Here is a 15,746-nt window from a genome sequence, read left to right as displayed (position 1 = left end):
GGGCCCCCTGACGTGGATTCTTCTTCCAGTATTTTTAATATTTTCCAAAAGTATGTTCCGTGGAGTTTCAGGTCATTCCGAGAACTTTTGTTTCTACACATAAATAACACCATGGAAAGTCTGTTGAAAACAGTGTCAGTCCGGGTTAGTTCCATTCAAATCATGCAAGTTAGAGTCCAAAACAAGGGCAAAAGTGTTTGGAAAATTAGATACGACGGAGACGTATCAACTCCCCCAAGCTTAAACCTTTGCTTGTCCTCAAGCAATTCAGTTGATAAACTGAAAGTGATAAAGAAAAACTTTTACAAACTCTGTTTGCTCTTGTTGTTGTAAATATGTAAAGCCAGCATTCAAGTTTTCAACAAAGATTATGACTAACCACATTCACAATAACTCTTAGGTCTCATGTTTACTCATATCAATGACATAATCAACTAGCGAGCAATAATAATAAATCTTGGATGACAACACTTTCTCAAAACAATCATAATATGATATAACATGATGGTATCTCGCTAGCCCTTTCTGAGACCGCAAAACATAAATGCAGAGCACCTTTAAAGATCAAGGACTGACTAGACATTGTAATTCATGGTAAAAGAGATCCAACCATAGTCATACCCAATATAAATTAATAGTAATGGATGCAAATGACAGCAGCGCTCTCCAGCTAGTGCTTTTTAATAAGAGGGTGATGACTCAATCATAAAAGTAAATAGATAGGCCCTTCGCAGAGGGAAGCAGGGATTTATAGAGGTGTCAGAGCTAGGTTTTAAAACAGAGATAAATAATATTTTGAGCGGTATACTTTCATTCTCAACATAACAACCAAGAGATGGCGATATCTTCCGTGCTACACACATTATAGGTGGTTCCCAAACAGAATGGTAAAGTTTATACTCCCCCTCCACCAACAAGCATCAATCCATGGCTTGCTCAAAACAACGAGTGCCTCCAACTAGCAACAGTCCTAGGGGGAGTTTTGTTTGCAATTATTTTGATTTAGTTTGCATAAAGCATGGGACTGGGCATCCCGGTGACCAGCCATTTTCTCGTGAGTGAGGAGCGGAGTCCACTCCTCTTGAGAATAACCCGCCTAGCATGGAAGATACGGACAGCCCTAGTTTATACATGAGCTATTCGAGCATACAAAATAGAATTTCATTTGAAGGTTTAGAGTTTGGCACATACAAATTTACTTGGAACGGCAGGTAGATACTGCATATAGGAAGGTATAGTGGACTCATATGGAATAACTTTGGGGTTTAAGGGATTGGATGCACAAGCAGTATTCCTGCTTAGTACAAGTGAAGGCTAGCAAAAGACTGGGAAGCGACCAACTAGAGAGCGACAACAGTCATGAACATGCATTAAAATTAATAAACATTGAGTACAAGCATGAATAGGATATAATCCACCATGAACATAAATATCGTGAAGGCTATGTTGATTTGTTTCAACTACATGTGTGAACATGTGCCAAGTCGAGTCACTTAAACCATTCAAAGGAGGATACCACCCCACTATACCACATCACAACCATTTTAATAGCATGTTGGCACGCAAGGTAAACCATTATAACTCATAGCTAATCAAGCATGACATAAGCAACTATGATCTCTAATTGTCATTGCAAACAAGTTTATTCATAATAGGCTGAATCAGGAACGATGAACTAATCATATTTACAAAAACAAGAGAGGTCGAGTTCATACCAGCTTCCCTCATCTCAATCAGTCCATCATATATCGTCATAATTGCCTTTCACTTGCATGACCGAACGATGTGAAAATAATAAGAGTGCACGTGCATTGGACTAAGCTGGAATCTGCGAGCATTCAATAAACAGGGGAAGACAAGGCAATATGGGCTCTTGGTTAAATCAACAATAATGCATATAAGAGCCACTTCAACAATTTAATCATGGTCTTCTCCTCTCGACCCCCAAAGAAAAGAAAAGAAATAAAACTATCTACACGGGAAAGCTCCCAACAAGCAAAAGAAGAACGGGAAATCTTTTTGGGTTTTTCTTTTTAATTATTACTACAGCAAGAAAAGTAAACTAACTAAAAGCTACTACTAAATTTTTTCTTAAGGTTTATCAAACACACAAGAAGAAAACAAGAAAAAGGAAAAATAAACTAGCATGGATATTACAGTAAAAAAGTATGAGCATCGACATCTAGCAATGAGTGTGTGTGAACATAAATGTAATGCCGGTGGGAAATACGTACTCCCCCAAGTTGGCCTAAGTTGGTCTATTGCCACGGGTGGCCTGGCGGATATCCATAGTGGTAGCCGGGGTCATACTGCGATGCAGCGGCTATTGCCTCCTGGGCTGCAGCGTGGCGGTGAGCTGCCTCCGCCCTCCTCTCGTACTCATCTGCCTCCTCTCTGGTAATAAAATGTCTTCCTTTTGCCTGATAATCAAAGAAGGCAGGAGCAGGGAGAGAAATATGGACAGCACGACGTTTGTCAAAGATTAAGCGATACTGGAGAGGCAGTTCATTCCTCTCAACAAACTGATGGTGAACCATAGCATTAATGTCTAGATAAGTAGGAGGCAATTCAATATCATCATCACGTATGGTTACACCAAGAAAATCAGCTAAGCGGGTTGCATAAATTCCTCCAAAGAAATCCCCATTAAATCTATTGTGACGCAACCTACGCGCAACAATGGCTCCCAAATTATAAGATTTGTCTCCTAACACAACACTCCTAAGAATACTGAGGTCAGGGACACACATATGACATGCTTCATCTTTACCATTTATGCACCTACCTATGAAGAGAGCAAAATAATGTATAGCAGGAAAATGAATGCTCCCTATGGTAGCTTGTGCTATATCTCTAGATTCCCCCACAGTTATACTAGCAAGAAAATTTCTAAATTCAGATTTGCGAGGTTCACTAGCACTACCCCATTGTGGGAGTTTGCAAGCAGTGGTAAAATCCTCTAAGTCCATCGTATAAGATTTCTCATAAAGATCAAACAGGACAGTTGGAGAATTACGTGAAGATGAAAATTCAAACCTCCTCACAAAGGAACTAGTGAGATAGTGGTACTAGCGGCACTTTTCCTCCTCGAAGCTCACAAGATCAGCGTTACGCAAATATGCGTTAAATTCTTCCTTGATTCCCGCTCGATCCATAAAGTTTTCTGAAGGCCATTCACAAGGCCACACTGGAGCGTCCCTTGGTGGCTCATCGTCAGCATCACGCATTGCAAGCCTGGGTCCTTTCTTTCTTGAAGAACCACCTTGGTACATTTTCCTAAGCATATTTCTTCCTTTGAAAAATTTCTGAAATTTTTAGTAACTTCAAATAAAAGTGAACCAAACTCAACAAAATTGATAGCAACTACTCCTACAAGTGCCTAGAGCCTATAACATGCATTAGAACTACTTGGAACCATATAAATTTGGCATGCAAGCTCAAGAACATGGTCACCTAGGCAGCACAAATTTGCAATGAATAAAGCACTAGAACAAAAACTAATTGGACCAATGGAGGAGTCACATACCAAGGAACAATCCCCCCAAGCAGTTTTGTGAGAGGTGCTTTGAGCAAGGAGATCGAAAATCGCAGCAAAATGAGCTAGAACTCGTGCTTGAGCTGGATGGTGAATTTTTTGGGAGGAAGAAGAAGTGTGTGGGTGCAGGAATAAGTGGAGGGGGGCCACCATGGGCCCACGAGGCAGGGGCACGCCCTGGACCCTCGTGGCCAGGTGCTTGCTCCCACTGCTATGTTCTCAGTGCCAGATATTCTCAAATATTCCAGAAAAAATCATATTCCATTTTCAGGGCATTTGGAGAACTTTTATTTTTGGGGTATTTTTATTTTGCACGAATAAATTAGAAAACAGACAGGAAAATACTATTTTTACTTTATTTCAACTAAATAACAGAAAGTAAAAGGAGGGTACAGAAGGTTGTGCCTTCTAGTTTCATCCATCTCATGCTCATCAAAGGGAATCCACTAACAAGGTTGATCAACTCTTGTTAACAAACTCATTTCGAATAACATGGAACCGGAGAAATTTCAAATAACACTATGTTACCTCAACGGGGATATGCACATCCCCAATAATAAGAATATCATATTTCTTCTTGACAGTAGGAAGAGGAAATTCAAAACCTCCAAAAATAATCGATGGAATTTTTCCAATAGAATTGATACTGTGGACCTGAGGTTGTTTCCTCGGAAAGTGTACCGTATGCTCATTACCATTAACATGAAAAGTGACATTGCTTTTGTTGCAATCAATAATAGCCCCTGCAGTATTCAAAAAGGGTCTTCCAAGAATAATAGACATACTATCGTCCTCGGGAATATCAAGAATAACAAAGTCCATTAAAATAGTAACGTTTGCAACCACAACAGGCACATCCTCACAAATACCGACTAGTATAGCAGTTGATTTATCGGCCATTTGCAAAGATATTTTAGTAGGTGTCAACTTATTCAAATCAAGTCTACGATATAAAGAGAGGGGCATAACACTAACACCGGCTCCAAGATCACATAAAGCAGTTTTAACATAGTTTCTTTTAATGGAGCATGGTATAGTGGGTACTCCTGGATCTCAAAGTTTCTTAGGTATTCCACCCTTAAAAGTATAATTAGCAAGCATGGTGGAAATTTTAGCTTCTGGTATCTTTCTTTTATTCGTAACAATTTCTTTCATATACTTAGCATAAGGATTCATTTTGAGCATATCAGTTAATCGCATGCGCAAGAAGATAGGTCTAATCATTTCAGCAAAGCGCTCAAAATCCTCATCATCCTTTTTCTTGGATGGTTTGGAAGGAAAAGGCATGGGTTTCTGAACCCATGGCTCCCTTTCTTTACTGTGTCTCCTAGCAACAAAGTCTCTCTTATCATAACGTTGATTCTTTGATTGTGGGTTATCAAGATCAATAGCAGGTTCAATTTCTACATCATTATCCTTACTAGGTTGAGCATCATCATGAACATCTTCATTAATATTATCACTAGGTTCACGTTCATTACCAGATTGTGTTTCAGCATCAGAAATAGAAATATCATTTGGATTCTCAGGTGGTTCAGCAATAGGTTCACTAGAAGCATGCAAAGTCCTATCATTTTTCTTTTTCTTCTTTTTAGAAGGACTAGGTGCATCTATATTATTTCTCTGAGAATCTTGTTCAATTCTCTTAGGGTGGCCTTCAGGATACAAAGGTTCCTGAGTCATTTTACCAGTTCTAGTAGCCACTCTAACAGCATAATCATTATTCTTACTATTTAATTCATTGAGCAAATCATTTTGAGCTTTAAGTACTTGTTCTACTTGAGTGGTAACCATAGAAGCATGTTTACTAATGAGTTTAAGTTCACCTTTAACATTAGCCATATAATCACCCAAGTGTTCAATCATATAAGCATTTTGTTTTAATTGTCTTCCAAAATAAGCATTGAAGTCTTCTTGCTTAACCATAAAGTTATCAAATTCATCCAAACATTGGCTAGCAAACTTAGTAGGAGGGATTTCAGCTTTATCATATCTATAGAGAGAATTTACCTTTACTACCTATGTCGGGTTATCAAGACCATGAGTTTCTTCAATAGGTAATGGATTAAGATCATATGTTTCTTTAACAGGCAGTAAATTAAGACCATGTATTTCTTCAATAGGAGGTAAATTCTTAACATCTTCAGCTTTAATACCTTTTTCTTTCATAGATTTCTTTGCCTCTTGCACATCTTCCGGACTGAGAAATAGAACACCTCTTTTCTTCGGAGTTGGTTTAGGAATAGGCTCAGGAACTGGCTCAGGAAGTGTCCAATTATTTTCATTTTTCAACATATTATTCAATAGAATCTCAGCTTCATCCGGTGTTCTTTCCCTGAAAACACAACCAGCACAACTATCCAGGTAATCTCTGGAAGCATCGGTTAGTCCATTATAAAAGATATCAAGTATTTCATTTTTCTTGAGAGGATGATCAGGCAAGGCATTAAGTAACTGGAGAAGCCTCCCCCAAGCTTGTGGGAGACTCTCTTCTTCAATTTGCACAAAATTGTATATATCCCTCAAAGCAGCTTGTTTCTTATGAGCAGGGAAATATTTAGCAGAGAAGTAGTAAATCATATCCTGGGGACTACGCACACAACCAGGATCAAGAGAATTAAACCATATTTTAGCATCACCCTTTAATGAGAACGGAAATATTTTAAGGATATAAAGGTAGAGAGATTTCTCATCATTAGTGAACAGGGTGGCTATATCATTTAATTTAGTAAGATGTGCCACAGCAGTTTCAGATTCATAGCCATAAAAAGGATCAGATTCAACCAAAGTAATTATACCAGGATCAACAGAGAATTCATAATCCTTATCAGTAACACAGATAGGTGAAGTAGCAAAAGCAGGGTCAGGTTTAATTCTAGCATTAAGAGATCGCTGCTTCCATTTAGCTAATAATTTCTTAAGATCACTTCTACCATTGCAAGCTAAAATAGCTCTAGCAGATTCTTCATCCAAAACATAACCCTCAGGCACAACAGGCAATTCATATTTATTAGGGGGAGAGTCTTCATCATCACTATCTTCAATATTATCAGTTCCAATAATTTCATTCTCTCTAGCCCTAGCAAGTTGTTCATCAAGAAATTCACCAAGTGGCACAGTAATATCAAGCATAGAAGTAGTTTCATCATAAGTATCATGCATGGCAGAAGTGGCATAAAAAATAACATGCGACATATCAGAATGAATAGCAGAAGCAGGTTTAGGTGTCGCAAGCTTACTCAAAACAGAAGGTGAATCAAGTGCAGAGCTAGATGGCAGTTCCTTACCTCCCCTCGTAGTTGAGGGATAAATTTTTGTCTTAGCGTCTTTCAAGTTCTTCATAGTGACCAGCAGATATAAATCCCAAGTGACTCAAAGAATAGAGCTATGCTCCCCGGCAACGGCGCCAGAAAATAGTCTTGATAACCCACAAGTATAGGGGATCGCAACAGTTTTCGAGGGTAGAGTATTCAACCCAAATTTATTCATTCGACACAAGGGGAGCCAAAGAATATTCTCAAGTATTAGCAGTTGAGTTGTCAATTCAACCACACCTGGATAACTAAGTATCTGCAGCAAAGTATTTAGTAGCAAGGTAATATGGAAGTAACGGTAACGGTAGCAAAAGTAATATTTTTGGGTTTTGTAGTGATTGTAACCGTAGCAACGGAAAAGTAAATACGCGAAGAACAATATGTGAAAAACTCGTAGGCATTGGATCAGTGATGGAGAATTATGCCGGATGCGGTTCATCATGTAACAGTCATAACATAGGGTGACACAGAACTAGCTCCAATTCATCAATGTAATGTAGGCATGTATTCCGAATATAGTCATACGTGCTTATGGAAAAGAACTTGCATGACATCTTTTGTCCTACCCTCCCGTGGCAGCGGGGTCCTAATGGAAACTAAGGGATATTAAGGCCTCCTTTTAATAGAGTACCGGAACAAAGCATTAACACATAGTGAATACATGAACTCCTCAAACTACGGTCATCACCGGGAGTGGTCCCGATTATTGTCACTTCGGGGTTGCCGGATCATAACACATAGTAGGTGACTATAGAATTGCAAGATAGGATCAAGAACTCACATATATTCATGAAAACATAATAGGTTCAGATCTGAAATCATGACACTCGGGCCCTAGTGACAAGCATTAAGCATAGCAAAGTCATAGCAACATTAATCTCTGAACATAGTGGATACTAGGGATCAAACCCTAACAAAACTAACTCGATTACATGATAAATCTCATCCAACCCATCACCGTCCAGCAAGCCTACGATGGAATTACTCACGCACGGCGGTGAGCATCATGAAATTGGTGACGGAGGAAGGTTGATGATGACGACGGCGACGAATCCCCCTCTCCGGAGCCCCGAACGGACTCCAGATCAGCCCTCCGGAGAGGTTTTAGGGCTTGGCGGCGGCTCCGTATCGTAAAACGCGATGAATCCTTCTCTCTGATTTTTTTCTCCCCGAAAGTGAATATATGGAGTTGGAGTTGAGGTCGGTGGAGCGTCAGGGGGCCCACGAGGCAGGGGCGCGCCCCCCACCCTCGTGGATAGGGTGTGGGGCCCCTGACGTGGATTCTTCTTCCAGTATTTTTAATATTTTCCAAAAATATGTTCCGTGGAGTTTCATGTCATTCCGAGAACTTTTGTTTCTGCACATAAATAACACCATGGAAAGTCTGCTGAAAACAGCATCAGTCCGGGTTAGTTCCATTCAAATCATGCAAGTTAGAGTCCAAAACAAGGGCAAAAGTGTTTGGAAAAGTAGATACGACGGAGATGTATCAGAGTCTCGAAATGGTCGAGAGGTAAAGATTCATATATTGGAAGGTTGCATTTGGACATCGGAATGGTTCCGAGTGATTCGGGCATTTTTCCGGAGTACCGGTAGGTTACCGGAACCCCCCGGGGAAAGATATGGGCCTTATGGGCCGTAGGAGGGAGACTAACCAGCCCACAAGGGGCTGGTGCGCCCCCCACAAGGGAGGAGGCCGAATTGGACTTGGGAAGGGGGCGCCACCCCCCTTTCCTTCTCCTACTCCCTCTCCTTCCCCTTTTCCCCCTCCGGTAGAAGGAAAAAAAAGGGTGGGCCGAATCCTACTAGGACTGGAGTCCTAGTAGGACTCCCCTCTCCCTAGCGCGCCCCTTGTTGGCCGGCCTCCTCCTCCCCTCCTTTATATACGGGGGCAGGGGGGCACCCCAAAGACAACAGACAATCTCTTAGCCATGCCCCCCTCCACAGTTCAACACCTCGGTCATATCGTTGTAGTGCTTAGGCGAAGCCCTACGCCGGTAACTTCATCATCACTGTCACCACGCCGTCGTGCTGACGAAACTCTCCCTCGGCCTCAACTGGATCAAGAGTTCGAGGGATGTCATCGAGCTGAACGTGTGCAGATCGCGGGGGTGCCGTGCGTTCGGTACTTGGATCAGTTGGATCGCGAAGACGTTCGACTACATCAACCGCGTTACTAACGCTTCCACTTTCGGTCTATCAGGGTACGTAGACACACTCTCCCCGCTCGTTGCTATGCTTCTCCTAGATAGATCTTTCGTGATCGTAGGAATTTTTTTTGAAATACTACGTTCCCCAACACGAACGACACGGGCGAATGTTAATAAGGAGGCTGGCGGTCGCGAGCGCGTCCGGCCAGAACGGGGAGGCACGTAGGAGTGGAAGAGCAACGTGCGGACACAGTCATTAAGAGTGCGAATGACGCGCTCGATGCGACCATTCTGCTGTGACGTGTAGGGACAAGTGAGGCAAAAGATGGTGCCGTGGGACGCAAGAAGATTGCGGACGGCGACGTTGTCAAACTCCTTGCCGTTGTGAGTTTGCAAGGCAAGAATAGGACGACCGAACTGTGTGGTGACATATGAATAAAAGATGTGAGTGTGGAAAGAGCGTCAGACTTGCGACGGAGAGGGAATGTCCACACATAATGAGAAAAATCATCCAATATTACCAAATAGTATAAGTAGCCCGTGTTGCTCGCAACCGGGGACGTCCAAACATCACTATGCAATAACTGAAACGGAAAGGTGGAAATGTTTGTAGACTCGCTAAAGGGAAGACGAACGTGCTTGCCAAGACGGCAAGCCTCACAAGTGTGGTCGTCAACCTTATTACATGAGAAAGTAAAACTCTGAAGAATCTGACGCATAACGGTGGAGTTGGGATGACGAGGCGGGCGTGCCAAAGATCAGCACTAGCAGCGAGGCCGGCGGGACGACGGGTGGTGGTGGCGCCGGAGGGATGCACCGGGTAAAGCTCGTCCGGGCTGTCACATCGGTGGAGTATCATCCGTGTACGGGCGTCCTCACAGAAAAGTCGATATCGTCAAATTCAACAGTGATAGGATTCTCACGAGCAAGGCGACGAACAAAAACTAGATTAGTGACTAAGTCAGGAGACACAAGAACATTAGACATGTTAACAGGAGTAGAAGTAGAAGGAAATGACATATGACCGACATGTGTAATGTGTAGGAAGGAACCATTACCAACGGTGATGCGAGTGAGAGTATGAACAGGAGTGGCGGACGTGAGCTTACCCGGATGAGCAGTCATGTGAGCGGTGGCGCCCGAGTCCATGTACCAGTCACCGCCGCCACCATAGGAACTCGGTGACGGGGCGGAGTGCAGAGCAGCGAGAAGGGCCGGGTCCCACGGTGGCGACACCTGAGGAGGGTAAAACCCTCTGTAGGCCGGCGCGGGGGCAGCGCCATAAGCTGGCACGGGGGCGGCGCCGTAGGCGGGCGCGGTGGCGGCGTCGTAAGCGGGTGCAGCCCTGTAGGCGGGCGCGGGCGGGGGCGCGGCACCGTAGCCACTGTAGGGAGCGACGTTCTGCGCGGCGAAGAGGGCCTGGTGGCTCGCCGGACGAGGCCCAAGGATGCCCGGAGCGGGAGCCCGAGGGACCGGCATTGAGGACACGTGGACGACGCCGGTCCACGGGTTGGTATCGTACGACCACGGAAGGGTGGCATGTTGCTGCTGCTGATGAGCCCCCTCCCCCCCCCCCCCCCCCGGCGCCTGTTGCTGTTTGCGGCCGCCCCCACGGCGGTTGCCACGGCGCCCGCCACCTGGCTGCTGGGGGCAGCGGGAGGTGCGGGAGGCGCGGGCGGCAGGGGGAAATACCCCGGAGGCGCGGGGGGCGGCGGCTGATGGCGCGGCGCGGGTGGGGCGGCCGGTGGTGGGGCGCCACGAGAGGTGCCGGCGGCGAGGGCGTGATGCTGCACACGCTTCTTGACCCCCTTCATCCGGCGCTCCTCCAACCGCAAGTATGCCACGAACTTGGGGAAGGAGGGCTCCGGCATCAAGGTGAGGTTGGAGCCAGCGTTGCCGAAGTCCTCGTTGAGGCCGGCAGTGACACTACTAGGAAAAGGGCTATAGATAATATGGACATTAATGGCGCACCACACATGTGGTGCGCCACTGCTATATACTAATGGCGCACCATGTGTAGGTACGCCATTAAACTCCAAATACTAATGGCGCACCACATCCACGGTGTGCCACTAGTAATAATTTTTTTATTTTTTTAAACTAGTAATGGCGCACCAGGGGATAGTGCACCATTACTAGTTAAACTAGTAATGGCGCACCACACCCTCGGTGCGCCACTACTAACAAATTTTTTTTCAAAACTAGTAATGGCGCACCAGGGGATAGTGCGTGGCGCACCACACCCTCGGTGCGCTACTACTAACAATTTTTTTATTTTTATTTAAGTTAGTAATGGCGCACCGTGGGTGTGGTGCGCCATTACTAGTTCCATCGAATGCACCCCCCTGGACCGCCTTTTCATTTTAAAAAAATAAAAGAAAATGACGAAAATGTCAAAAAAAATAAAAGAAAATAAGTTTCCCATGTGATATGTGGTCTACTTGTTGGGAAAATTTACAAATATGAATTTCGACTTTATTTGCAAAATCTCTCTGGAATTTGTAAAATGGGCATAACTTTTGCATACGAACTCGGATTAAAAAGTTTTTTATATGAAAAATCATCTACTCGAAAAGTTACATCCGAATTCAACTGGGGGAACCTCGTTGAAGATTTTTAGAATCCCCAAAAACCTAACAGAATAAAAGATACGGGGCTTTTAAGATCTAGAGGGGAAAAAATGGAAAAAATTTCAAACTTAGTAGTGGCGCACCATTTGCTAGGTGCGCCACTAGTAACGAAAAAAATATATTCAAAATATGATACGTAATATGAACGAAAGTTTGAAATATTTTTTCAAAAATTTCATCACACTCATGAACATGAACAAAGTCCTAGACATCAACAAGGTTTAATAGGATTGATATGCTAGATATATCAACAAGTGCGTGTTAAGTGAGTTGGTGCTGGGGTTGGATAGAACTCTGAAGTTAAGCATGCTTGGGCTGGAGTAGTGTGAAGATGGGTGACCTTTCGGGAAGTTTGACCACGGAGTGCGATTTGACTTGAGATCAAGCATATTGACCCGAGATTAAGCCATAGTGACCGAGATTAAGAAAAAACGAAAAAATAAATTTGAAAAAAAAATTCTGAATTTTTTTTGAAAAAATTTGTTAGTAATGGCGCACTTCTATGTGATGCGCCATTAATATCTGGTATACTAATGGCGCACTCCCTGGTGCGTCATTAGTATTAATTACTAGTGGCGTGATGCTAGTGGCGCACCTGTAATGCGCCATTAATGGCCAAAACAGGTGCGCCACTAGCAGGCCTTTTCCTAGTAGTGTGAGCATGCTGAGGAGGAGGTCGTCATCAACCTTGGCGCCAATGTCGCGGAACTCATCCGCCAACGTCATCAGGCGGCAGTAGTCATCAATGGACTGGTCATCCTGGTGTGACAGTCAAAAAATTTCTGCTGCAAAAAAACGCGGCGCTGAAGCTTGTTGTCGGTGCAGAGGCCGTTCAACTTAACCCACATGGCGCGGGCGTCGTCGCTGGCGCTCACGACCGTGTGAAACAGGTCCTTGGAGATGGTGGTGAAGAACCACCGGATGATCGTGGCGTCGATCGCGGTCCATTCGGCGTCGTCCACCATGGCGCAGGAGTCAACGGTGCCGTCAACATGATCCACGAGGTTGTTCTCGCGGAAGAGCAGCGAGAAGTACGTCTTCCACGCGAAGTACGTGGAGTTGGAGGCGTCGAGGACGACGGGGACGCGTGCGTGGACGTTGATGTCGCGGATTTCAGCAGGGTCGACGGCGAAGGGGTTGGAGTAGGAGGAGGCGTTGGACGACATGGCGACGAGGGTTCGGGGAAGAGCGCAGCGTGGCGGTGGTAGGGCGGCACGGCGGTGGGAGAGGCGCGGCGCGGTGGGAGGGCGGCGCGGCAGGGAGGAGAGGACGCGCGGGGAGGGGAGGCGCGCGTGGGGAGGGGTGGCGGCGGCGGCGTGAGGCGGCGGCGGCTAGGGTTGGCGGAAGCGGGAGGATCGATTTGCGATAGATACCATGTAGAAAATGATTTGCTACATCGATAATTGATTGATCGTACACTAGGCACATATATATAGGTACAAGGGGTGCGACCGGTATCTTTTTTTTTGAAAAGGAGGTTGACCCCGTCCTCTGCATCATTCGATGTACACAACCATTTTATTAAGAAAAGAGGTCCAAAAGTCTCCTCAAATGGTCTCAAAAGATCATGAAGAAACAAATGTCACAAGCGGCCAAAAATAAAAAAAGCCACAACCGGCTATAATAGATCAAGATGTCTACACACCTAGCCTATTACTGGACCGCCATCCATATCGGTTGTATGTATTCCGTGCAACCGTTTCCCATCGGTTGCACCCAATAGCCATGTGCGCCCTGTGGTCCGTATGACTCAGCAAGGACCACGTACGGATCCATGTAGACGCTCTGAAGATGACCTGCAAAAAATTAGTAATGTTTTGTCTGTTAAAGGCAACACAATTCCGACAATTCCATATCGCCCAAAGCAACGCACATGCTCCGACTCTAATTTGTGCAGTTGTCTGAGGTACCACCCCATTCAGCCAGTCATGAAAAAACTGTGATATTGAAGTTGGCGGAGTAATGTTAAAAGCAACATGAATAGTTCTCCAAAGTAATCTAGCAATCAGACATTTAATAAGTAGATGTTCAATTGTTTCATTCTGGTCACAAAAGCAACATCGTTGACTCCCTTCTCAATTGCGTTTGGCTAGATTATTTTTGTTAAGATTACACCTTTGCGACCGGTATCTTGTCTCCTAAGATACACGTACATACAGAGGGAGACAGACACTACAGATACTGCATACGAAACCCAGACCTACGTACATGTACACGTGTTCAACCGTATGCATGATGGGATGGCACAATACAAAATAGAAAGTTTACCGGTGCTTTCAGGTTCCGCTTCCGCGTATGTACACACGACACGTGTTTCTCTAAGATCTTATCAGTAGCTGGCGCTAGAAACAAAGCCCGAATTCCACACGGTGCTGCGCTTCTGGTCCGTAGGTGCTTGAGTCCTCGGATGCTTTCGCAACTTGTCAGTCTGTTTGGCGTTTCCTGAAGCTCTCCGCAGTCCGCACGCTGGCCTCCACGTCCGCGTGGTCGCTGGCTCGCTCCACGTAGAGTGTAAATTCACCGCCGGGAGCAGCTCGCGACGTGGGCACCGCCGCGGCCAGCCGGCCACCGCGCACACGCAGCTCGTCACGGGTTGGCTCGCGCGGAGCACGGCCTATAAAATTGTGCCCACTCCCTCTGAACAATACATCAAGCAAACACTCAGCGACACAGCAATCATCTTTGCCTGTTGCAGCATCTGTAGCTTTTTTCTGTCCTTTCGTGCACTTTCCGCCCGCGGCTGATCAATGGCGACTGTGATGGCCATGAGCTCCTTGGCCGGTGCCGCCGCCGTCCTGCCGCGCGGCTCGGCAGGCCGCCTCGGCGCCAAGTCTCTGCCAGCGCTGGGCCGGCGCGCCCTCGTCGTCAGGGCCCAGACCGAGGGCCCCAGCGCACCACCGCCAAACAAATCCAAGACAAGCACCTCGATTTGGGACGCGCTGGCGTTCAGCGGCCCTGCGCCGGAGCGCATCAACGGACGCCTTGCCATGGTTGGCTTCGTGACGGCGCTTGCGGTGGAGGCAGGCCGCGGCGACGGGCTCCTCTCACAGCTCGGCAGTGGCACCGGGCAGGCGTGGTTCGCCTACTCTGTGGCGGTCCTGTCCGTGGCGTCGCTGGTGCCACTGCTCCAGGGCGAGAGCGCCGAGGGCAGAGCCGGCGCCATCATGAACGCCAACGCGGAGCTCTGGAACGGCCGCTTCGCCATGGTTGGACTCGTCGCTCTGGCGGCCACCGAGATCATCACGGGCGCACCCTTCATCAATGTGTAAAACTAGCTTTGTTGCCGACCGGATAACACAACCTATACTTAGTTAGTGATAGGACATGTAAATGATGAGAACTGATCATCCTCGTATTCTTTGTAGTAGTACTACTAATTAAGTAATTAAAGACGGCTTATCTTTCTTTTTTCTCACTCGAAATATGTCGACATGTGTTCATCTTTCGATCATGTTTATTACATTTGAATGTTTTTATCACAAAAGCAAGTTAAGAAGTTCACAATTCGGACATGAAAAATACACATTAAAGCTAACTTATAACTGGCACTTGCACGTAACTATTGAGCAACATAGATTTATAAAAAGGTTAACTACTCCAAGTTGCACGTTTCTGTCTGGAGGTTACAGATAGGGATGAAATCTGAGTGGATGAACAATCAGCTTTGGGGCTTCTTTTAAGGAAAACGAGAGAGGCCGTGTGTCATCTGCTCGGGCGACACAGGAGGTGACTAGGGTTTCCTAGCGCCGTCGCCCCTTCCCCTCCCCTTCCCTCTTCACCGCCACCCAAGGAGGTCACTGAACAAGCACGCACAATCGAAGTAGACGTTTGCGGCTAGGATTTTGCCACTCCGTCCCCTTGCGAAGGACTACAAACTTTGGGTATCGGCTCCAGATGGTGAGGCGACGACACCTTGACGGAAGTGGCGCTCGCGTGAGGTCCTCGCCGGTGTCCTCGACTACACAGCTGGTGATACATCGGTGGATGGCTGCTGCGGCACGAAGCTCCTTCCTGCTTGTCAGATTTGAAGGTACGGACTTCTCCTCGGTTCTGGCCGAAAGCGGCTCTACGACACCAGATGCGAAGTAGACAAGTGGTTGGTGGTCTATCTTGGAAC

The 15,746-nt window shown here is 45.8% G+C and overlaps 2 protein-coding genes across 2 annotated transcripts; one reads left to right on the top strand and one right to left on the bottom strand.

Moving 5' to 3' along the window:
- Positions 1 to 12,354: 12,354 nt before the first annotated feature.
- LOC141022853 (uncharacterized) lies at positions 12,355 to 12,795 on the bottom strand. The gene has a single exon (XM_073499126.1). It carries the CDS (start codon positions 12,793 to 12,795, stop codon positions 12,355 to 12,357), a length of 441 nt encoding a protein of 146 aa, XP_073355227.1.
- Positions 12,796 to 14,165: 1,370 nt separating this feature from the next.
- On the top strand, positions 14,166 to 15,044 carry LOC109741092 (low molecular mass early light-inducible protein HV90, chloroplastic-like). Its single transcript, XM_020300164.4, has one exon. It carries the CDS (start codon positions 14,377 to 14,379, stop codon positions 14,896 to 14,898), a length of 522 nt encoding a protein of 173 aa, XP_020155753.1. The 5' UTR covers positions 14,166 to 14,376; the 3' UTR covers positions 14,899 to 15,044.
- Positions 15,045 to 15,746: the final 702 nt, after the last annotated feature.

The sequence above is a fragment of the Aegilops tauschii genome, chromosome 5 (genome assembly GCF_002575655.3).
Source record: "Aegilops tauschii subsp. strangulata cultivar AL8/78 chromosome 5, Aet v6.0, whole genome shotgun sequence".
Taxonomy (NCBI): Eukaryota; Viridiplantae; Streptophyta; class Magnoliopsida; order Poales; family Poaceae; genus Aegilops; species Aegilops tauschii.
Note: the sequence above shows the minus strand (reverse complement) of the source record. Positions and strands in the feature narration are given on the sequence as shown.

What these genes read in the sequence shown, in the direction of transcription:
- LOC141022853 (XM_073499126.1), bottom strand. Translation starts at nt 12,795, where the DNA reads ATGTCGTCCAACGCCTCCTCCTACTCCAACCCCTTCGCCGTCGACCCT.
- LOC109741092 (XM_020300164.4), top strand. Translation starts at nt 14,377, where the DNA reads ATGGCGACTGTGATGGCCATGAGCTCCTTGGCCGGTGCCGCCGCCGTC.